The 25,236-nt window shown below is 37.3% G+C and overlaps 1 protein-coding gene across 32 annotated transcripts in view; it reads right to left on the bottom strand.

Annotated features, from left to right (window-relative positions):
- Positions 1 to 25,236, bottom strand: part of rap1gapa (RAP1 GTPase activating protein a) — a 144,412-nt gene that overhangs the window by 24,333 nt on the left and 94,843 nt on the right. For 17 of the 32 annotated variants that reach the window (XM_077218217.1, XM_077218220.1, XM_077218226.1 and 14 more), the window contains 11 exons: positions 12,874 to 12,921; positions 12,395 to 12,433; positions 12,089 to 12,274; positions 10,573 to 10,676; positions 5,480 to 5,558; positions 5,207 to 5,260; positions 4,895 to 4,978; positions 3,871 to 3,971; positions 2,711 to 2,840; positions 290 to 445; positions 124 to 195 (listed from right to left, as the gene is read on the bottom strand). In XM_077218217.1, the coding sequence (XP_077074332.1) occupies positions 124 to 195; positions 290 to 445; positions 2,711 to 2,840; positions 3,871 to 3,971; positions 4,895 to 4,978; positions 5,207 to 5,260; positions 5,480 to 5,558; positions 10,573 to 10,676; positions 12,089 to 12,274; positions 12,395 to 12,433; positions 12,874 to 12,912 (1,044 nt within the window). In that variant the 5' untranslated portion in view covers positions 12,913 to 12,921. Of the gene's footprint in view, positions 1 to 123; positions 196 to 289; positions 446 to 2,710; positions 2,841 to 3,870; positions 3,972 to 4,894; positions 4,979 to 5,206; positions 5,261 to 5,479; positions 5,559 to 10,572; positions 10,677 to 12,088; positions 12,275 to 12,394; positions 12,434 to 12,873; positions 12,922 to 14,157; positions 14,280 to 15,030; positions 15,067 to 17,829; positions 18,408 to 25,236 lie in introns of those variants that run through there. The other 15 variants (XM_077218213.1, XM_077218224.1, XM_077218191.1 and 12 more) reach the window with 3 other exon arrangements.

Here is a 25,236-nt window from a genome sequence, read left to right as displayed (position 1 = left end):
TCCAAATGCCTCTTAAAGAGCATTTTAAGTACTGTATATATTTAATCAATGCATTCCTTAAGAACTGAACCCATGACTTGATGTTGCTAATGCAATGCATCTAAATTAGATTAATCAACTCACTTTCTTAAAAATGGCTGGGTTGGGGAGGGGTGGTCCGAAGAATGGGACGTCATCTCGCGCCGTTACCGAAACCTGGAGAATGACAAATATGTGTATAATTTACTGACTCACAGAGAAGTGTTACAGAAGCTCTAGATTGCAGTAATACTGTGATGATGTACAGTACTTTGTAGAGGACGTTGTCAGAACAGGCATTTTCCACTTGCACCACTACATAGGCATGCAGGAAGTTGGAAGCAATCATGTCTGGCACAAATGGAGTGCTCTCCTCTTGAAACACGATGGCCACGATGTCATTTCCTATATGCCTCTTCCTCTGCAGCTATATCAGGACACAAAAGAGTTAATTTTCATAATCCTTCATTTAAAATCTCATGTAAATGCACTTTTAACATGTATGCAAACTCAAATACTAAACAGCTGTTAGAATGAGAATTCTTTTGTAAAATTTTAAATGGATTTCAAGTCAAAGAATAATTCAAAAATGGGTCCTGGATGCTGACTGGTCAATACAGTGTTTCAGCTAAAATACACAATTTAGTAATATATGATGCAAAACACATATTCATCAGTTTCACAAAGGCCAACAATTAACCTTTAACAAACCAAGACTACAGTTAAAAAGTAATATTGTGAAATATCACTACATTATTACATCTTAAAATAGCTGTTTTCTATCTCAATATATTTTAAAATGTTATTTATTCCTATGAATTTTCAGAAATCAGAAATCAATATGCTAACTTTATGTTAAAAAAAAACATTATAATCAACGTTGAAACATTGTGCTGCTTAAGACAAAAGTGATAAATTTTTTCAATGATTCTATGGTCAATAGAAAGGTCAAAAGAACACAATTTATAGAATATAGAATAGAATATAAATGTCTTCAACTTTTTTTGAACATTAGTGTTCTAAAGAACACTAATTTTAAAGAATAGTAGCACATAATAAACTAGCTTAAATAAAGTTTTAATGAAAAAATGTGTTTAATACTTTTATTACGCAATATCTATTATATAAAATCAGTTAGGCACTCAAATATGTGCTACATTGTGCGTAGCCAGTAGATATTTTATACATGAATTTATTGACAATGTAGCTCAACATTTCATACTTTAATGCATAGGAATGAGATGAGCCAGTCCAAACATAGGTTGCGATGAGTGCCATTAAATGCACTTCGGGCTGACATCTCATGATAAATTCAATTCATTTTGAAGGTTGAATTTATGTGTCAATGATGCCATGTGCTGAAGTTGTTTTTCACAACATGTCACAACAGATGGCTGGCAAGGACAAACACAAAGGTTGTTGCCGCTCATTTAAACATGGACATCAGTTCACCAACTTGATCTGCTGTCAATCTCCAATAACTGCAGAGTGTTTGCACACATGACAGCAAGAGAGAGAGAGAGAGAGAGAGAGAGAGAGAGAGAGAGAGAGAGAGAGAGAGAGAGAGAGAGAGAGAGAGAGAGAGAGCTCGGTTCATGTGTTCTAAATGCAGAAGATTCCCTGAGGAGTCAGCTCTAAAAACACTCTTCCTCTGAGGGTGCAGCACTGCCAGTGAAGGTGCAGAATAAAGGTCACTTTGTGAGTCAACAATCATCTGCCAGCACATCAGCAGTGTGTGGCTGCAGGAAACAGCATCTGGCCCAGTGCTAAGGAATGGATTTCACCCCTCCTGTCCATCCAGATGGCTTATATCTATGTGGCTTGTTTTTTTTTGTTTTATTTTACATCAGAATAGTATCTACAGAGATCATTAGGGACAACTGATTATATTTTGTCATACTAACGCTTACAACATTTGTACTGATTGAAGGTCCTAAGAAAGGGATAATGCACATCCAGCCGCTTGTTAACTCAGAATAAACACCGACATGGTGATCAGGTCTTGAGATATTCTGAGATAACAACCGGCTGGATTTACATTATCCCGCTTATTACACGGCTACTTGCCACATAAGTAAATAATTAGACACAAAATATTGATTAGAGTCTGATTTTATTTGGTCTTTAAACGCAGCGCTTCTGCTTAGAGAGCAGTTGCAGGCACGGTTCAAACTAGACGAACATTTAAGGGATGCGCTACAGTCATACCACTTATTACATGGCATTTTGCCACATAAATAATTATGGGGATAAGAGATATTGATTTGAGATGAAACTGTTTTAAAATCGTACCTGTCTGTAACTTATAATTCAACAGTGTACAAAACAATCGTCGCAAAATGGCAGCAGCTGCGTTTGTGAGATAGCTAGCGACATAATTAAATAACTTTACACAAAATATTGATTTGACTGAGTTTTGATATTTTATTAGTTCACCAAATGCAAAACTTCCATGAAAAAAACCAAGCGTAACATCTTGGTCCCCGATGTTCCTAAGCGTATAGCGCTGCTGACTTCAGTAACCCGGATGAGCCTGTGTTATCTGTTTTCAGCGGTTGTTATCGAGGAATAACATACCACTGGATGGCGCGATTGACCAATCAGAATCAAGTATTCCACAGAGCCGTGTAATAATAACAAGCAAAGCACATGTAATATGAGTTAACCCACAGCATGGTGTGATGGTGAGTACCTGCTGTGTATCGCCCTCTGTGTAAGGCAGCTTAGTTGACACATGGAACATGATCTCCTTGTTGTGGAAATTGTGGTACACAGACTCAGAGCCTGTCTGTCCATGTGTCACGTCCAACCCGCCACGAAACCTAGAAGGAAACATATACAGAGGTTTTGCAGACAAGACATGAATTTTAGCATTAGCATTAAACATCACATCCAAGATTTAGTATTCTTTATAGGGATATACTGTATTCATAAAGGTTACAAAAAGAACATTCATGGACGAACTCAATAAATGTTATTTTATGGCAATATATGGAGAAGACAAATTATTTGAAGGATAAACGATAGAGAAAAGCGACTGGTTTTTGATGTCTATTAATTTGTCAATTTTGAAAGATTTATATTATTGGATTATTTGTTGTTAAATTTCAGTATATTAAATTTTTTTAGGTCTGCACCACTCTGTCTTCGTCTGCACTACACTTCCCAGAATCCCTCGTGTCTTCACACCTGCACTCCCTCCCTCATTTAGACACCTGTTCATCGCCATCATCATCCGTGTCACCTTTGCTTACCTCGTTATTGTTGATTTGTGTCTGTATTTAGTTCTTCAGCCCGCACCACACCCGTGACAACTATTATATATATACTATTATATAATAGAATATACTATTAGTTATTTATTAATATTTTGAATTCGTTTTTATTTTCAGTTTTATTTTTATGTAAAGTTTTAGTAACTGTTATGTGCTTTTGTCATTTTTATTTTTTTTTTTAAACATTTCTATTTAGCTTTAATTTATTATTCGTTTTCAGATCTTAACGTTTTTTTTAAACTCTGGATATCTTTAAAGTTTAAGTTTTTCATTTAATATTTATACTGCATTTTATTTTAGCTTTTTTTCTATTTTTATTATTTTCAGCAATCCAGTTTAGTCCGGCACTAAATATGCAGACATAGCACCATAAGAATTTAAAGTCACTTTCTTTTTCAAAGCATAAACACATTGTAGGTAGATATTTTGTGTGATTTGGGGGTCAAGCAAGTGCAAGTTTAACTCCAACATCCAAAGCTTCTATTTTAATTAATGCATGCTGTTATTTCATCTAGTGCTTCTACATTTCGCTCGTGCCGTACTGAGAGAGTAAGAACGTTCTGTTTATAAGGGTTACCCTTTGAAGTCATGGAGCTCGATTTTCTGTCCCAGAAACTCTAAAAACTCGACCAAAGCAGGACCCTCCTCGTTATTTCCAAACAACTCCTCCTCTGAGGTCTACACAGATAAAAACACATGATGCTGATAAGATTCAAGCAAACATTTGTACTTAAGTGCCCTTGGCAGTAGACACCCACCAAAACACAATAGATGCTTCATGCATTATCATCATGCATTATCATAACTTCAATTACAGAATAAAATAAAGTAATTCAGCGTTTCAGATATCCCAAATCACAATAGCAAGACCACATAATGTTACAGCACAAAGCCTGACATTCAACAAAACCCAAATTAAATGAACCCACAAACAAAAAAACAAGAACATCTTGATGAGGACAAAAGCAAACCTAAATGGCTCATCATGGGTCAATTAGCTTGATGCAAATGCTAATTGTTCTTTTGAATAAACATACTCTCCCATTTAGAATCAAAGAAGGGCAAGCGGAAGATTTGAGGGCTGATCCATAAGGTGCATTTAAAACATGAGCATGTCCCATTAAAGGCCTTGGTGTTCTTGCTGCACACACTGGAAAGGTTGAGTATGTAAACACATCGATCTGTGAGATGAAGATGCTATTCAGACCTCCGCTCTCATGCTAATACCCTAAGGGTGTTGCTGGCAAGCCTCCTCGAAAACCTCTCAAGTACCTCTCGCTCTCTCTCGGCTCCTCTCTGCAGCCTTAAAGGTCAACGACTGTCCTAATGTAATCAAAGCTCTTCTCTGGGAACAATAGCCTTATGATTTTAATACAAGACAAATGAAGACAATGGTTTGATTGTTGTCTAAGCAGAGGAGCCATTGTGAGGTCGAGAGGAGGAAGGACTACTTTCTTAGATGTTTGAAACAAAACATCAATATTCAAAGGTAGTGTTCTAAATAAAGATGAATTATGAAGGTGAGTTACAGCAACAATTCATCTCTGTGCATCTGCTAAATGACAGGAGCAAACGGAAAAAAGGCTTCCCATGCGACTCACCTGTCCAAACTTCTGATAAATTACTCCAAACTTGAAGTTGTTGCTTATGACGTGTTCGTCGAATGTGACAATGAGTCTGGAGGCCTGCGGGAGGGGTAGATGATTTAAATAGCATGATAAGTGTTCTTTAGGTACCGCTCTGTCAACACTGCAAACCCCCGAGAGACGCAGAGCAACACTTCCGCTGAAACTAGCGTATTTCCCAGTGCCACACTTAAATTAACCAGGACAAATGACCCGGGATCATGCATTGGTGTATAAAGTTTATCACTATGGTGCAGATGGGTCATACAAAGATGTAGGGTTGCGTACCTTTGGGTAAAGCACCGGGAAAAAGCGGTCCACGTTCACTTCTTCACAGACGAGCTGATAATAACGAAAAGACAAAGCACATATTGATTCTCCTCATTCTCATTGGATCTTGCAAAAATTAACACTATGGTCATCTGTCCAGGAAGGACAGAACAGACTCATGGGGGAGTGAGACAATCAGTCATGTCACTCAGAGAGAAGTGTGATGAATTGGAGGGCATGAAAACAATATTGCTGACCCCTTCACCCCCTCCTAGCATTAATCATTCTCACCTTGGCCATCTGGACAATGTTGGGGAATTCGGTTAGACAAGATATTGGAATCACATCGTGATACGTTTTAATTTTTGTTCTGTAAAAAAAAGACAACATAAGATTATATACAGTTTTCAACTGTAGTCTTTAAAAAAGGCATCTGAAATAATAAAGTAAGTGCAATGTACTGTTGTCAAAAATATAGATTTTAACGGTTGTTTCAAATCCTTGATTCTGATTGGTCAATAGCTGTGTTTTATTCACGATAAAACACGGCTATGACTAGCCTGACAAGCCAGACCCACATCAAAGATTTTGGGTCTGGGAACACACCATTGGCAGGGCTCAATCCGAGGGCGGGATAAATGGTTGTCTTTTAAATTAGCTATGCACACAATAGGATAGCGCTACAACCAACCAGAGCAACGAAGAAGTGACGTAGTCAGAGTGACGGACTTCAGTGCCGTTCTTTGTTTTGTTTTTTTAAGAAAAGCTTAACTCCAAGTCTTCCAGAGCAAGCGGCAACATTCTAATCTGAAAAATTAAGCCTACCCGGAAGTGCGAAAAACTGCAATGTATCGAAAATCCGCTAGGGGCAGGTCCCAATAGGGAGCAAATGTCCATAGATTCCCATGTTAAAATGTCCATTTTCACAGCATAAATTCATGTTTTTACAGGTTGGTCCCATGGATCTTTATTGTATTTTTCGATAGGTTCCGAGAGCCTGACAACTGTGAGGGGGGTGAATTTTTTTCTAACTCGTTAGCTTAGATCGTATTTAGATATAAAATGTATGACAAATAAGGACGTGGTTAACTAACTTTGATTGACAGCGTGATTGACAGCTGATAACGGGCTGCGCCGAGTGGAATTCCTGAAATTTTACGTCTCGGCCATGATCTGACACAAAACATCATACCACCTCTGTTTCCTTTCTGAAAAGATTTTCCAAGGTGGCGCCGCCCATACCCCCCATAAACGGCTTCAAAACCGTTCTTCAGAAAGTCTATGGGTGACGTCACAGACGCTTTGTCCATATTTTTTACAGTCTATGTTCCAGAGTCGTGGCCAAAGCTGGTTTGAAAGACCGCTGTTCGCCAGCAGCAGCAGCTATCTTCTTTGTTTTCAAGTAGCCGGGAATACACGCGGAACCGTCACAAACTATGCCGTCATTAAGTTAAGACAAAAATTCTATTTTGAATTTGTTTTTTCCAGCTCGCAAGCGAACGGAGAGTTGCTAGATGACACTGGCTGCAAAATAAAACTTGCTGCCGCTAGGGTGTGTCTAGATTTCTAGGCTAGGCTATGACCGCTTCACCCAACGATTCTATGTATCACTTACACTACACCCCTAGTAACCACTCTTAGCAACTTAAAGGGTAACTCAACCACTGGTCAGAGCCTGATTCCACCCACTGGCAATATTTGAAAAATGCTGAAAAAGTGGGCAGAGCCCAGCGGAGGGGGGGCGTGTATCTGAGACGCATCTCTCTGTAGGCAAGAGCGTGGTGAGCTGGTGCCTACTTACGTCATGCAGTACGACAACATCCAAAATTCAACTGCAGTAGCCACCGTTCAACCTGAAGAGGGCAGCACTCAGACATTTTTAAACCATATATTGTAGAATTAAAACACTTTAGAGCCAAATGTCAAAAAATGTATTCGAATCAATGAACAGCATTAATAAAGCCCCAGTCTTACAGATCATTAACTAAAAAAAGTTGTTTTAATGTTTAGTTACCCTTTAAACATGTTTGATCTCATTGATAGCCTATTGTTCATTGAAGCTAGAGTAGAGTATTGTTTGTGACAGAACGAGTAAGCGAGTGTACCTGTATTGACAGTAGACATAGGATTTTCCTTCAGGTCAGTCCTATATTCATAATAAAAAAATCTGTTTGAATCTCCGCTGTGATATCTTTTACTTTTAACAGTTAAGGGGCAGTGGCGCAGATAGGATTTTTTAACTGGGGGGGACCAAGCTGTCAGCAAATGATTTAAACTAAATTCGTTATTTTGCGTAATTTGGGCTTTAACTAGTGCTCAAGTAGTTACTTTGCGTAATTTGGGCTAATGATTTGCACTAAAAAGCCATTGGGGGATTCTTATTTGAAATCATGGATAAACAACAATGAACAAAGGTAAACAAAGGCCTACCTGATCACCACTAGCAATGCATGATCATACTATTATTTGACTAGTATGCCAATCACCCACCAAAACTTCATGTCTTCAGCAAAGTATGTTTTGTGGCTGCCCTCCTGCAGATCCTCACTTGCCTGACTAGGGCAGAGGTCTTCAATCCTGCTCCTGGAGGGCCACTGTCCTGCAAAGTTTAGTTCCAACCCTAATCAAACACACCTGAAACACACAGCTCATCAAGCTTTTCAGGATCGCTTGAATATACAAAGGCAGGTGTGCTGAAGCAGGTTGGAACTAAACTGTGGCCCTCCAGGAGCAGTATGAAGACCTCTGGACTAGGGCCTGCCTTACTGTCATCAGAAATCGCCTGCAGGCCAGGAGGACAACATTTTAAATCTTATAATTTCAGTTAACCCTCTATACCTCTATAGAATTTCACAACAATGTGAAATACAACATATTCCTGAGAATTAATGGCTAAAACTACTATTTCAAAAATGTCTAAGAATAACTCAATTTTAAATTTAAGTGTTAATTACAAGTTTGTTGCAATGTATAGATTAGAAATATCTTTCAAATGATGTATGACAAATTAAGAAATGTTTTTCATAGCCCATAATTTAAGAATCTATATCCTCCGTTGCTCCAGTCCATACAATAGAAAAAAACAAGATTTCCTGCTGTAAGAGGATGTCAAAAGTTTATTTAGGCCTTTATTTGTTGTTTGCATAAACCTTGCACCACACAAATTTACTTATTATGATTATTTTTATAGTGGCTTACACGACAGTGAACATACCTCAGTCAATTTATACAGTACAATGGGTTAAATGATAAGATAAAACATTATTTCCTGACGACGATAAATTGTTTGATTTATCCAACCATTCTTTTTGTGTTCATTCATTATTTGTCTCTGTCCACTCACCTAAATGCATAGTTATGTTCTCCACATTTTGCTGTGTTTACTAAGTGCAAAAGCCTTCTTGCCATTATTGTCAGACTAGCTATTCCCCTTAACAAATCTAATCTGCCACATCTGGGAAAGTCAACAGGCATAGGATACTTACATTGTTTGTTTTTGAAAAAATGAGGTGATTGTTTTTTGTCTCTTCATTGCCTTTATGTGGCATTTATACAGTCGATTTTTTTCAGTTCAGAAAATCACCGACTCAGCTCAGTCATAGATTGTATATGATCACTATGGTTACCGGCCCGCCCCTACAGGCACGATTGAGGCAGCTACCAGCTCCTCATAGGACCCCGGCGACGTCACTCAGGAGTCGTAGCACACACCCAGAAGAGAGTGTAAACGTCGGTGGCATGATGGCATCGTGTGTTTATTGACAACAGAACAGCGTGTTGTGAGAACGTGGGTACAAACAAAGTAATGGTGACCGGTGTAGATTATTATTGTGTGTCAGTCCGCGTCTGCCCCGACCCGATTCTGAAGCAGCGGCGGGCCGGGACACTACTTTGGCTAATGTACTTGGCGAAAACACTGGTTAATCCTCTGTTTTACCGATTTTTGTCGCCTTTCGTAGGGATAGTGAGGGCGGGGGACGGATCGGGTCACTATGAATCTGGGGGGGTCATGTCCCCCCCGTCCCTAGTGCCATCTGCGCCCCTGTTAAGGGGTTTTCCCATGCCCTAGTCATTTGTCAGTTGCGTCTGGCTTTCCGTGTTCACAAGTTTGAGTTCTGTCAAAATAAAAGTCTTTACTAATGACTGACTCACTCATAAAGATAGTTTTTGCCGCCATCTAATGACAAAATAATGTATGTAACTTCTGTTGCTTTTTACGGTCAGTTACTATTTTTTTCAACGGAAGGAAAGCTTTTAGTGATTTTACTTCATGAAAGTTGCATAGATACATATTTTTCGGCTTTAATATTTGTATTGTGTTGTAACCGTTTTATAAAAGCAATAAGGTACTCGAAGCTAGATACAGCACAGCCTCTCGTACCTTATTGCTTGGATATTATATACAGTCAAACTAAAATTTCTTCATACACCTTTCTATCCTAACTTACAAAAATGAACTATAGTGTTCTCACTGTCCTGCACCCACTAGTAAAAAAATATCAAAAACTATATATGGTGAATAACTGTTTGGCTGTGAATAATATATATATATATATATATATATATATATATATATATATATATATATATATAGGCTAATTTACTTTTCTTACCAAACTGACAACATATAGTTTTAGGCATAAATAGCAAAACTTAAATGCAAAAAGGGTTAGCATAAAATATGCTATAATTTATAATTTGCTTTTGCATAAAACAACACGTTTTCATGTATACTGTATATCATTTATTAATTAAATATATATATTTTTTACCACATTTACAAATTGTTTGATCTTGTATTAGGCATGAAATAAAAAAAATCTATTTGTGAGGTTTATAAAGCAAAAAAACAACTATTTCTTGTTTTCCCTGGCAGTTCAAAAACAGCTTCTAATGATATTAAAGCACAACGCAGCCCAGACCTACAAGAGTAACACTTATTAACTGCTCCAAACTCAGTGTCATTGTGGCATCATTAAATGTGTCACATGGATTTGATAACAAGAACATCCTGCTGCTATCCCTCAACCCACACACATTGGCCTATATTGTCCATCTGGTGCCTAATGCGGAAATGAGGGTGTCGTGCACATTTGGCCTGTTTAATCTACGAGAAAAGAGGTTTTATTGTGGGTCCCAGGAAACATTCACAGTTGTTGTCAAGGAATAGATAGCAGTGTGTTCTTTTTAATGTACACAGTAAAAGCCAAAGTTCAAAACAAAGTAGTGAAACTGTGCCAGATACTAAGCCCTTCATTAGCCCCCCTCATCCACACGATAAAGACATTTGGCAGGGCATGAGGCCAGGAGAAAAGCGAGTGATTTGAGGGACGGGAGAAGCAATCTAGAATGGATGGAGTACAAAAAAGAGGAAAAGGTCATACCTGAGCATGAGACGGAGATGCTCTTGGTCCCCGATAACATCATATTTCATGGAGAACACCAGGTGGCCCAGGGCACTGTCCACTGTGTAATAATTAAAGTGTTCCTAATGAAGAAGCAGAAGGTGAAGCTGTGAGCGTTCATTAATCTTCACACTTGCAAACTCATCTCAGTTTTTAGTCTCAACACTCCCCCACCAACCTAAGGGCTAACCGACCACTTCTTTTTGCATATTAGTCTAATTTATAATGGATATTAGATGTGAATACATTAAGCCCATTGAAGCTAAACCTAATAAATCTTCATTATGTCTGGCTGCTGCGGTGTCACATTGGTCTATGTAATTAGGTTATATTTGCTAACTATATCATTGAAACTTATTCAAATGATAGATGAGAGTGGTTCCATTCTGAATGTTTAGCTTTTTCTATGCATTTTCGACACTGATTTTGTGAGCTATATTCAAAGTCTTCTGAAGTCATACGAGTTGTGTGCTGAAAAAAATTTAATTTAAGTTGTTATTCGCTAACAATCTTGACTTCCAGTGGATTGCTGTGGCCGAATCATTGAAAAGTTAAATTTAAGAACCTAAACAGTCCGATTTGTGAATTAATCATTCAGATCAGTTCTGTGAACTGGATTAACTCTCACTGAAAATTCACTGAAAAGATCTGACACAAAAGAATATTTTTTCCGTGAATTGGAATTTTCTGTACAAACTTGAAGTTCAGTTCTCTTGATTTATTTTGGTCTGGACCAAAAAAAAAGAAAGAAAATGAAAAGTCTTGGTTCGCTTTGCATTCACAATGTCATTTTCAACACTGACCCTAAAAGTATAAACAGAAAACAGCTTTAATGACGTATAATTTGCAAAGGAACATCCAGAACGATGCTGTTTGCCGGGCTAAATGCAGTCATTGTATGTGCGTACATATGATGGTATTTTTACCAGTTGAGAACTCACGAAGAACTTTCAAATGAGTTACAGCCGAACCGCACCAAAGTTCGCTTGGAAGCGGACCAATACCCCCTGAAAAGGTGGGTCATGTTCCGCTCGTTTGGTGCGCACCACGGTTCGGATGGCAGCATTCACATTTATTCAAATGAGCCACACTAACAGAGCAATCAAACCAAAACAGCCAAGTATAAACACACCCTCAAAAACAGGCCGAGTAGACCTAGGGCAGATTTGCAGTTAATAATGACTTATATTAATAATTATACATTTTTGGATGTTCCTCTCACAAAGCTATCAAATGTCTTTAATGCAAACTTATAGTGCATAAATATAGTGCCTGAAACATATAGTGCATATGGAAATATAATGCAGGTATGGACGTTTTTATGACAGTTTTACAGTGATTTTTTTTGCATTTTTATTTTAATTGGAAAATTCACTTCTTGTGTTCCATGCAAGAAAGAAAGTCATACAGTTTTCTAATGACATGAAGGTGAGTAAAGGATGACATGATTAACCACTTTTGGCTGAACTATTACTTTGTTTAAACAAAGCCTTACTTTGCCCAGAAAATGTTTCCTGTAGATCTTAGCTGTGGTGTTGCACTCCAGTTTGAAACGTGAGGTGGGAGACAGGAACTGCTCCGGGTCAATCCCATTGCTGAGCTCGTGATTGGTCCCTTCAATCCAATAACCCCCAAACTGAGGTAGCAGAATCAAGGGAAATGGACTCTGTCTGCCGAGAACCTGACAGAGACAACAAAAAAAAAACAATTACGTTGACAGTCAATCGTGCAACCACAATAAATTCCACTGAGATATCGACTGCAATAATTTCTGTCATCTCTTTATTTTGAACTGGTTTACCTCATGGACACTGGGGTAAGGAATGTAGTCTTCCTCAGTCTGTAACAAAATGATGTACAAAACATCAATTATGGAGTGGATTCATTTGGTTGCAACAAACCGTTTTTAAACTCCAATGACCCAATGAGCAAAAAACACACTGCTTGCTCATCTGCTGGTTTATTTAAGAGAACTAACTCACTAACTGTACATGGTACAATCGGTTTGATTCTTTACAGGCACTGAGGCCTCAGGCCAGAGAATATTGCTCAGCACCAGCTAATCTTATTTGATTGCAGTTCCATTAGTGCAAGGGAAAGTGGGCTACGGATGCCTTTGAAAACTAGATGCACCAGCTTGACTGATAACCAGCTCTTCTATTTGAAGCCGTCTGCCCGCAGATAAAACAGCAGCCCGTGGCCCTCAGACAATACGTGTTTTGTATTATTGTGAGTGTGCGTGTGTACAGGGACAAAAGGGAGCCGGTGAGGTGAACGTACTTTGAGAGGAGGAGGAAGAGTGCTTCGTTGCTCGTCCATTCTGTTGCTCTGAAAGATAAAAAGAGAGAATCTGTCAGCCCTGTAGCAGCCCTGTCAGCCCACGTGTGAAAGCAAAAATAACACTTTGGTAAGATCTACTCAGGAAGAGGAATCTGATTATACGTTTATGCCTTTTAAAAAAGAAATAGAAATATCAGTTTATAAATTACAAGAATACACATCTTAAGAAAGACACAATGGGAATATCATTCCTAGGTGCAATTCACTTTTATGCATGGAATTTTGGCACAAAACATGGAATATTTAAATTAATTTAATGGTTGCACTATTTTACAGTAGGTGCACCAACGCGTACCTACAGGATATTCACCAAAATTAGTACTTGGTAATATAAGGTAACTACATGGGTTAAGGTTAGGTTCAGGGTAAGTACCTAGTTATTACAATTACTATAATAAGTACATAGTATGTACATGGGGAACATGTAAACAAACCTTATTTTTATGCAAATGGAGCTTATATGAGCTGCAATTAGCGGAACAATACAATCTTAGCAAATTTCATTTTAGCAAAAATAAAAATATATTAATTAATGCAATTATTGTAATGTAATTTGAATATATTCTGGAAAAAAAGAGAAACAAGATTTTTTTTGGAGAAATTATTTCACATTAAAAGTATGTTTTACAAGAAAATATTATGTAATTAATAAAAAAGAGAAAGTTATCCACACAAGATTAAACATCAGTGCAAGGATAAAACAGGCAATCGCCAGGGGAAAGAATGCATGAAAAAAGTTAAACGGCATAATGGGACATTCATAAAAAAGATTATGAAAGACCATAAAATCTTTTTAAAAGAAAGTTCACATGCATTTAAAAAATATTTTAAAAGAGCATATTACTTTGGGTAGACAAACTGAAAGACTGAAAAAAATATGAGCCTTTAGATCAGTCTTTAATCAGGTTTTATAAATATGGCAGAAAGTGAAACACAAGATAAAAGCCCGATTGTGAGCGTGCAGGGAGAAGACGTTCAAATATTTACAAGGCTATTTACAGCCATTTTACAAAATATAACATCCTGAAGTTGCAAATATCAAATCATTTGTCCACTTCTTTAACTAAAATGCTGAAGATCAAAAAAAAAGGAACCCTCTCAGGGCTGAATATGATTCTACTGATAACTGCTGTAGACTTGAAATGCTGCACTGAGATGCAACAGAGATCGAATGTCTGATTTATTTGATGACGAATTCCAGCAGACCAAGTGTGATATACATACCAACACATTTGTCGTTTAAAACATCCTGCACATCTAGCTGCGCTTCTCTTTTACCGTATAATGTCATCCTGAAGCAACCCAACAGTAAATCAGATCCAATTTCAATGTCATGTTGTTCTCTGAAACATTAAGGTGCATATAGTGCACTTCTTATTGTTAGACATCTGTTTGTCCTAAGTTAGAGATAACAACAGTAAAATCAAATGACTAAGATCAATATGTCTCTGTGTACTCAACAGCAGGATCATGTATTTAAGCACCGTAGATAGGGACTAATTTGTTCTCCACAAATTCAAAGCATGTTCTCATTGTAGATTTGGCAACTGCAAGACTGTGATAATCAGGGCCCAACAATAAATATGTTTTGTAATATGTATTTATAATAAATAAATAAATATATATAACTAACTTGCCCCATAAAAGAATAAAAAAATTACTTGTTTAAAAAAAGGGTTATCTTTTTTACTGTAACACCACAATCCAAATTGCTAATTAAGGTTTAGTTTGCAATAATCGCTATTTAATCAGATTTATAATTAGAAAATCATATATTTTTCAAATTTATATGAGCAAGGTTATTTGCGACAACAAACTTTTTCACATGCACCTGAACAACTAGCATAAGATACAGTATAGTGTCAGTGCTGCACTGGTTGGGTAAATGACTGGCCCCGGGGTCATCCTTATGGTTTTTAATGTATAAATGTCCTCATTATTTACTGGGATGACCTTCAACTACAGCAAAAGACATGCAAGTGCAACTATGTAGCCAATTAAGACAGATGATTCAGGGGTTAATGGAAAGCATCTACATCAAAGATGAAAGGCAGAGGGGAGTAAAAAAAGAGAAAAGTAAAAAAAAAAAAACATTACCTGCATTTTCTCAATCATTTCAAATAAATCAGTAGTCTGGAAGAAAGGAGAGGAGATGAGATGAAATGAGATGAGATGAGTTCAGAGTTGACCCCTAGATTACATTCTCATGATGTGAGAGGGGTGTGGCTGACAACACACACGACACACTGCAGTGCTGGATACACACACCTAATGAAAATATCTCATATATCTCTCATCATTTAAAGCACTCAGATAGTCTGCAGCCATACTCCTACTTACAACAAACTGCATTTTATTAGCCAGTTAACTTTATCAACTAACTTATATTATAAGTAAACTTTTTTTTAATGGGATAGAAAGTTTTTTTTCCACATAATACAGATTTTAAAGTTCCCCTATTATGCCTTTTCAGATATTACATTTCATGTACTGTGTAATGTACATAGCTGTTTGTGATTGTAAAAGGGCTGCAATCTTTCAAAGATCAAAGTGAACAATAAATGGAGTTATTGTCTCCCAAAGGAAAGAATCGATTCTGAACTGCTTGAAACGAGTCGTCAGTAATTCCTACATAATTTTCTAACAATTTGCATAATAGCCTATGGTCTTTATTGGCTGCCCACAAACTATGTGTAGTTTGACCCGCTCTCAAACACTGTAGTTGTAGCTGAGGCCTAGAAGAGTTTGGTTTGTGTTGTTTACATGTTGAGAAGACGCTGTTTTCTGCACTGTGAGAGCAAATCCACTTTGCATGCACTTCCAAAGGATGAGGACTCGGGCTCGAATTGATATGATCAAACCAACAACATTGTTACTGTTCGTATCTCTGTGCATACAAGTACTGAGGAAGCTCCAGAGCTGAAATTCGGATATGGTAATGGTTGTTTCGTTTCTGACATACGCTGTAAGCTGTAGACCAATCACAACAGACTGGACCATCTGACCAATCAGAGCAGAGTAGGCTCTCAGAAAAGAAGGGTTTAAAGAGACCGAATCCTTGTTTAAACCATTAAACTGCAAGAAAAGAGGTGATAATGTAATGTATAGTTTGATAAATTAAAATGTTTTTTGATCTTGGATGCATGTAAACATATTGTAGGAGACCTCCAAAACTAAATTAGGAACCTTTAAAATAGAGGCACTTTAACACCAACACAACCTTCTTTAGGAGTATGAAAGTGTTTTTGGAGCCTTCCATGATTTATTACGGCCAAGTACATTCAATATTGGCTGGTGGCAACGTTAGTTTTGGCATAACTCATCCAGAATACAGTGGAACTGGCATTTCCTCTTAAGCCCGATGGCAGCATGTTTTTTAGAAGGAGAAAATGTATAGAGATATATAACTCATTCAACAGCTCTCATATTTGAAAAAGAAAAATGCTTATAGCTGATTGTCTTTGTAGCTATGAAGTTTATTACAGTTGCATAAAATTATAATTGGTTATAATTGGCTGCTGTAGTAGTTTGTAATCATTTCCCATGTGCATATGCCAATTAGCAATATGACACAGAAGCATTCACAGTTTGAGGCAAATTATTGAAATTAATGGCACACACGTAATATTTAACTTCTACATCTCAAATGCACTTGTTTTGTTTCCTAAAACTTCTCATTATTAATTTTGACTTATTCCCACACGCATTGCCATGTTCGTATCTATTGACAGCTGATGTGACTCTAATGAGCTTATTCTAGCCTGGAGAACTTCCAAGACACAGACATTAGAGTTCTGTCCAGCCTTTGGGACAGACCCAAAGACAACGTGAACGTGAGTGGAAACAATTATCTTCGATCTGTGGAGATTGTAGACTGGATGAATTTCTCACAATCCTGAACAAATACTTTGTGTCCTGTAGGACACTGTTGAGTACATTGTGTGAGTCCTCCACCATCGGCAAACAAACCCTACTGCTGTCTTGAAAACAAACTTCAGGAAACTGAACCACGTCAGAAGAGTCAGGTCAGGTCAGAAGAGTCCTGCACCACAAACACATTACCAAAGGGCCTCTTTAGCCAAATGACTAACCAAACACCAGATAGTAAAGTCATTTAATAATACTACTAAACTCTGAATCATGTGCACTTTATGGTACAGTAACTAGTATCCTCCCTAAACAAACATACACAGATGAACAAACACCTGTTGGATTACAGAAATATTGTAAATATAATGAAATGATATAATACAGTATAATATTGGTATATATATATATATATATATATGTATATCACATATATTAATCTGCACTGCAACATAGGGGGGAAAACATTTAATCTTTTGAATTATATAGCAGATGTATGGATGTGAGGACCGTTTTAAAGGCAAAATCCATTTGATCTTGAGATAAAACTAAAGGTAACTGAATATTACGGACAGTGATTAGCCTTGAAAAGATGAATCTGCAGCAAAATTATAGTGCATGTCTGTTTACACTGATAGCAGCTCTGTCAGTGATGGGAGAAAATTTCTCTTTTCTTGCTTGCATTAAAAATTGCTGCACAAGGAATAGGGAAACCTTTGATATTTTTCTGTAAGAACATGTAAATGTGTCAGGTAAGCATGACCTGAGATGCCAGAACTTGCACAAAATATATCCTGCTCTCTTCACACTCATAATCAGTTATTATAAGTAAAATTATTTATTTTACAGTTCACTTGCTGTTGGTTTTAGCAATATTTTGCAGCACAGAATTAACTATTAAGAATCATTTTTTTCAAATTCTACTTTTTTCCGTGCTGAACTCGAACACTGTTGCAAAAACAGATCTTTACCTCCCAGGGTCTATCCAATGTAATATTTTTGTTTAGACTGCAGATTTCACATACTTACTCCATCAGGTCTTTTCCAATGAGTAACTGTCACTTGCAGTGGGTTGAGCTGTGCATTCTGACTTTTAGCCATTTTTCAAAAAGTAAAATCCAAAACCTCTATTTGAAATTTTCTACGTCAAAAAGCAAAATATGGTGTGGAGGCTGCAAAGCTACAAAGTCCTCTGTCCTCAGAAGTGACAAGAAACATAAAGCCCAGAGAGCTCCAGCAGGTTCCATGTCAATAAAGTGAGAAAACTCCAGCAGGGCAGCACTAGACTGCAGTGTGTACTCTGGGAGGTGCGTGCATGTCTGTAACCTGAAGTCTAATTGTGTATTTAAGCATTAAGATCCTTTAACTCCAGGTGCTCTGGAGTCTTTCCTCTCTCAGGGAACACTGAGTTGTAGAAGAGACGTTGCATTCCTACAGAATTAGCTTTCTCTCCGTCTTGTACTTTTTCTTTCTTTCACTGGGAGGGGTCCAGGATAAAATGTAGCTGAGCTTGGTTCTGTTCTCTTTCTGTCAGACAAGCCTGAGCAGAGTCGTACTGACTCATCAACTCAGTTCCAAATCCTAGTGCAACATTGTAACCAGGGTTTGAAATTAATACCCGCCAACCTGCCAAATGTATGTAACAATCAGTCATGGCGTACTTAACTTACTAGCCAATTTAGCAGGATATGATTAGTAAATTATGTCCTCCAACCAGGAGCATCTTACATTAGCTAAACAAAGCGTAAAGGGCGCACACTGGATGCATCATGTCTTTAAAGGGCACCTATCATGCCCCTTTGTACATGTCCACAGAATGTGTATGTGAAGATTTAGCTCAAAATACCTCACAGATAATTTTTTACAGCGTGTTTAAATTACCAGTTTTTGGAGGTAGTTAATAAAACTACTCATAAAAAATGTGTAGTTTTGTGCGTGTATTCCTTTAAATGCAAATGAGCTGCTGCTCCCGGCACAGAGGGCGGAGCTTCAAGAGCTCGTGCTCGGGTGGCAGACATCTCACGGAATGATAATATCAGAACAGAAACCTTCAGTAGCGGTGTTCATTTTGACCTGGAGTAGGACAATAATGCCCACAGAGCCAGAGAATACATGCTGTATGGAGATAGAACAGGAATAGTTTTGTTTGATTACAGTTATAACTTATTTGTCATCTTGCGTTTAGCCACTATTAATACAAGCATGCTGTAGCAGAGTAACTTAGACCCCATCCGAATGATGGCCAAAAATATACTGATGAGTTTTATGAAGTTTATTGTACTTCACACAAAAGATGAAGCGTCAAACAATCACTGTAAGAGCTGAAAAAACACAGTACAAGTAGTGCGCATTAAAGTCTTAACCATAAACTCTCTCTCCCTTGCATTGTCATCAACATAAATTTTTACAAAAACACTTGTTACAATTAACAGTAAACCAATATATAGCTACAGACATTTTCAGGTGTGCTTAATAAACTGGTAAACTTTATATCCGTAAAACGACTCCGATAAACTGTGCGCGCTGTCCCTTTCATTACTGCAGTGACCATTAAAGTTAGTCCTATCACTCCGAAGACCGTACGCTTGATAATGAACAGTTCGTACAGATCCATCCTCGAGTAACAAAGGGAGTAAATTAAGACTGCTATATTCATTCTTACATCCAACAACAAAACTCCTCAATTGCTAGGGAGACATTCTTGTCTACAGCTGCTCCGGCGTCGAAACAATGTTGGACTGTGTAGCTCACTCAGAGGCTCACTGTGAGGGGCTGCTGTCTTTTACTTTCGTTTTGTATTTGTTTTATTTTGTTATTAAATTGTTTAAATGTTCGACGGTTCCCGCATCCTTCTTCCCATAACATCTGAACTGCATTACAAAAATATTTTGTTGATCCAGGAACAACATCTCTGTCCAAAATTTTTGTCTTAACCCTAACTATAGCCCTACACATTACCCTACCCATTAATTAAAGTAATACTGACTTTGCATTGGAACAACATTTTCTAAAAAGACTAAGGTTATGAATATATTAATTAGTTCACATTGTAAGCTAATCTTCTCGCATAGCTTGGACTCATTGAAGATGCTGAATAATCATATATTTTACAAGAGGTGGACTATAAATTGACTGTTATAAATAGCTTAGGCAAACAGATGAATGCGCACATTCTGGTTGAACTATAGTGACTTACTGTAGAGATTAAAGTGAGTAGAAGATTTTTCCAAAATGTTCTAAGGAAAATTTTTTTCATAGTTATTTATGATTAATGCCAACCTGCCAGACAGAACTGGCAGTCTATTCTAATAAAGCTTAAAGTCAGCGAGTGGATTTGGAAAAGGAAATGCCTCCAGGGATCAGCAGAGATGAACAAATCTATTTAACTGGTCTTAAAGAGATATTGTCACTATATTTTTAAAGAAATGATAAAGAGCTGGTATGGTTATCTCTGTTTTAGCCTTAGCCAAATAACAACAAAATATACCAATGGATTTTTTTTTATTAAAAGAAAGACAAATAATCAAACCAAAAATGTTCTTGCACAACAAATCAGCATATCATAATGATTTCTGAAGGATCATGTGTCACACTTTATATAGGGTCCAATTTTCACTATTAACAAACTATTAACTAGAATGTTTGCCTCAATAAACTCCTAATTACTGCTTATTAATAGTTAGAAAGACAGTTGTTAAGTTTAGTTATTAGGTAGGATTAAGGGATGTAGAATATGTTCCTGCAGAATAAGGCATTAATATGTGCTTTATACTAACAAACAGCCACTAGCCAAGTAATGGGCATATTAATAAGCAAGTTAATAGTGAGAATTGGACCCTAAACTAAAGTGTTACCGATGCGACACAGAAGACTGGAGTAACGATGCAGAAAATTCAGCTTTGTCATCACAAATTACATTTTAAAATGTATTAAAATAGAAAATAATTACTTTAATATGTAAGAATATCTTGCAATTACCGTTTTTTCTGTATTTTTGATTAAATAAATAAAACCTTGATGAGCTCTAAACTTCTCTCCAAACTTTCAACACTTTATACACAGTAAGTGAATATCATTGCATTATGTAACAAAATATCAAAGCAATGGCATTTATTTTTTGAAAATGATAGTGCAAATACACTTCAATCAAAATAAGCTTTAGGTTACATTCCAAAAGATAAAACAATTGAATGTTCAAAATGAAGATAAAAATTTATCGGAAACATTCTGGTTATCAACCATTGATCACGCGAGGAGAACTTACTTCATACATCCACTAAAAATCACCTTAAAAAAGGTACGCCATTTTTGCTTGTAAAAACTAAAATGGCTCAGAAAATTTAAGTTAGTCTGAATGTAATGACATTCAGACATTTTTTAATGTAGGAGAAAGTTATTATCTGCACAATCTAGGGGTGATCAAAGTGGACTTCACTGAAACTTTGTTAGACAAACATGTGGAGAAAATCTCCTGTCTTTCAACAGAGCTCAGAGAAAGGCATATTCTCAAGGGCTTACAGGACTGTTGCACAAGGATGTCAGAGGCATTATCTCCACTGTGAAATCAGGCCAATCCTTAATTAATAATCCCCTTCATGTGATTCTCTAGTCAGTCTCTCTCTCTCTGTCCTGTCCATGACCATCCTCAGTTCAGCACAAATTAAACTAAATTAATCTAACTTTAGAAGATGCCGCTATTAGCAGATAAGCAGTGCTTCTCTCCAGAGCAGCTCACTATCCTCTAAAACAGTGTTTCTCAAGCAGTGTCACAGGCCTGTATGGATACACAGGATATTGTTTTTTTATATATATTTTTTAGGGCTTTTCAACATTTTTATGAGATTAGATAGAGGATAGCAAAAGGAAATTATTGAGGAAAGAAAGAGGAAATGTGAGACAGGCCCCGTGAGCACTGTAGCTCTTCCACATCAAGACTTTGTGACATTATTTTCATTTAGATCTTCACAGATGCTGCCTATCATCTCAGTTATATATAAGTTGCCAGTGTCCATTCTCTTTACAGCAGAGGGGTGTCATATGGAAGCAGGCAGCACCATATGCTCTTGTTTTACAGTTGATCTTACACACGCTAACACTGCAGGCCTTTATTACTACTGTGTGTTATAATTTTTAGTGCTTACGAAACAATTAAAAAAGAATGGTGAGACATTCCCATTAGCGTTCAAACAGCAGCGGCTCACAGAAGGGCGTCTCAGGCCTGCAGCATGTACGTCAGAGGTGAAAAAAAGACTTGCATCTCACACTGGGTCAGAATTAGATGGCGCGTAAAACTAAAATCCTCTCTGAATTGGCAGTCTCTTATGTAAATGACATCAAACTGCTCAAAGCACAATCCAGTGGAAAACTGCTCTGGCATTGCAACTATAAAGTGGCATAAACACGTCTCTTGGTGGATATTTGTAGAATTATTAAAGTCAAATATTATTTATGTGCAGGGTCCAAATTTTACTTTTTGATAAACCTGCCAAATGCAGAAGAATTGGGAAAAATTAACCAACAGAATAAGTACAAATAAGAGACAAAAATAATCACAAATTAAACCCATAACAAACAGAATAAGCACAAATGAGATCTATTTATAATCTTGAATGTTTATAACATCTCCTAGACAACGAGATGAAATGGAGAGCAAGTTGAGACTTTTGTCTCCTGAGAAAAAGATCCCATAATTTTAGTTCAGGTGTGCCCTATTAGAGCTTCAGAAGAGATCTCAACAATGTCAACGATGCTGGATTTCCTGAAGATACAGAACACACGTCTGCAATCAAATGTCAGATATTTAATAGGAACTCAAACATTTCTCATCAAATTCTCAGATCCGTTTATCTGACCACTATCCACATTAATATTATTACTTACTTTTACTCTGCCAACAACTGTCTCATTTGTATCTATACTGTACTTATTTAATTTCAGCAGAAACATCTGGCATAAAGCTGATATCTAAAAGGATAGTTCACCCCATATTTTTTGGGGGTGAAATCATTTACTCACCCTTAAGTCATTCCAAACCTTTATGACTTTCTTTCTTCAGCTAAACACAAAAGAAGATATTCTTAAGAATGTTGGTAACCAAACAGTTTTAGTTACACAGTAAAAAAATAATTTCATGATTTGTTATCACAACTTTTTTATCTTTTGTCAAATCAACTTAGATAAATAATGTGTTTAAGATAACACAATATTTTGAGTTTCTATTTATTAAACCAAACTCCACTGTATTAACTAAAAAAATACATTAATATCAACGAACTCACAATTTTAAAGGCTAACTAAACACTAAAACAACTTTTTTTAGTTGTGATGATGTAAGAATGGAGCTTCATAAATGCTGTTCATTGAGTAAATTTTTTGACATTTGGGTTTACCGTGTTTTAATTCTACAATATATGGTGTAAAAACGTCTGAGTGCTGCCCTCTTCAGGTTGAACCAGGGCCGGAGTGGGACTAGTTTTCAGCCCTGGAGTTTCATACCTTAGGCCGGCCCACTTTAGTTCCCGACCGACTATATTAAAATAATGTAATTAAACCCTCAGTATATAAGTCTGCAATAGTGCACTGTTCTGTACAGCCTTGTAATTCATTGTATTTTTCAAAAATATAATTGTCTATTCAGTGCAATAGCCGTACATAAATACAAAGGTCTCAAAAGTGATCTGGGTTCGGGGGCATATTATTTTTCCACTGTCATTGGCAAAGAACATGTATATCTGTGTTAATTAGGAATTCATTGTAATAAAGTTATTCTCTTTCTGGGCACAGTATGCAATAGGCTATTGCTCTTCCTGCTCTCCTCCATCATCTCCATCTCCTTCTCTCATTCTTCTTCTCTCAGTCTCTTTATCTTTAGGTTACCTGTAAATCTCCCCTTCCCGAAGCTGAGCTTTGATTGATACAGTCTTTGCAAACTGATTATTTATTTCGGTCGTTTAAAACTTCTATCGTAAAACAGCTGTTTAGTTTAGTTCCACTTGCTAATCTCTTGAAGCGTAGCGTTGGTATTCGCGCACGGATATATATTGCTTTGATCAGTCATCTCAAACATTTTGCCATTGCCGACGAGCGGTGTTGAGTAGCTACTGAAGCAGCTCAGATTATGAGGTCGGTTATCGTCGCGATATAAGAATCATTGCAGCACCACATTAGAGTATTAGTCAATTATTTTACAAAGTTCATTATACAATCAGAAAAACAATGGTGGGTACGGCCCTGAGGCTATTTGGCCGCTTGAGTTTCTAGAGATGTTTTTTTATTCTGGCCTTTTCAGCGCCGCCTTTGCGCCTATTATCCATGTTTTGCATCTCTTATTCTTTGTTCGCACATCTCTAACAACTGACTTTTTTTTTTTGTGGGGCTGCGAGAAAATTATAATAAAAAAATAGTGGCGCTGCGCTGAGACTGGAGCATTCAACCCAGTGCCATGACAACACCGGCCCTCCTGGCCAATAAAACAGACCGGCCCACCGGGAATTCTCCCGGTGCTCCCGATTAGCCAATCCGGGCCTGGGTTGAACGGTGGCTACTGCAGTTGAATTTTCCTATTGAAGTTGTGGTACCCTCTGACGTCAGACGGTACCAGTTAACCACGCCCTTGCCTACAGAGAGATGTGTCTCAGGTGCACGCCCCCCCCCCTCTGCTGGGCACTGCCCACTTTACCAGCATTTTTCAAATATTGCCAGTGGGTGGAGTCAGGCTCTGACCAGGGGTTTAGTTACCCTTTAAAGTGCCCCGAGTATGGATTTTTAAAAATGATCTTTCATGTAGTGTGTAACATGTAGTGAATGAAAACATACTGCAAAGTTTTAAATCTGAAAGTGCACCGTATATATAAAGTTATTGTCTTTCAAAAGTAAGAGTTGACTCTGAGTCAATAAAATTAATCGTTTTTCAAACGAGTCATAAGCCGTTTCTTTGTGACGTCAAGACGCAGCATTAGCATATTGCCCGCCCACTTATTGAACGCGCAGACACCAGGGAAAACTTGGTTCTCAAAAAATGGAGGTGATTCGTGTGTGGATACTGGATAGCATCATGTCAAGAAGAAACTGTGCTCTACAATGTGAAGGTAAAGAGAGTTTTTTTTCACTGCCAAAGGACAAGCATGTGAAGAATCAGTGGTTAAAATTAGTCTTTTCCATGATATCACAGCAGTTTAATCCTAAACTTTAGCTGTGTTCCCTCTATTTTAGGATTCGCACACTGCTTGCTCTTGAAAGATGGTGTTCAAAATACTTAGTTTTGAGTTTTACATTGTGTAGGTCTCCTGCTAACTGGTTAACTCACATTACTACTCTTACTGAAATACTTCTGCTAAGCAGTTGTGGGCCACTATCACCTAAAACTGTGTCTATTAATGCAGATTGTCTGTCGTTCTCATTGTTCGTTACTGTGTTTAGTTTACAGTGTAGGAAGCC

Source organism: Siphateles boraxobius, unplaced genomic scaffold (genome assembly GCF_051911475.1).
Source record: "Siphateles boraxobius isolate OS27281-9 unplaced genomic scaffold, OSU_SipBor_1 77, whole genome shotgun sequence".
In the NCBI taxonomy this organism is placed as follows: Eukaryota; Metazoa; Chordata; class Actinopteri; order Cypriniformes; family Leuciscidae; genus Siphateles; species Siphateles boraxobius.
The sequence above is the reverse complement of the archived record's forward strand: the minus strand, read 5'-3'. Positions and strand labels throughout refer to the sequence as shown.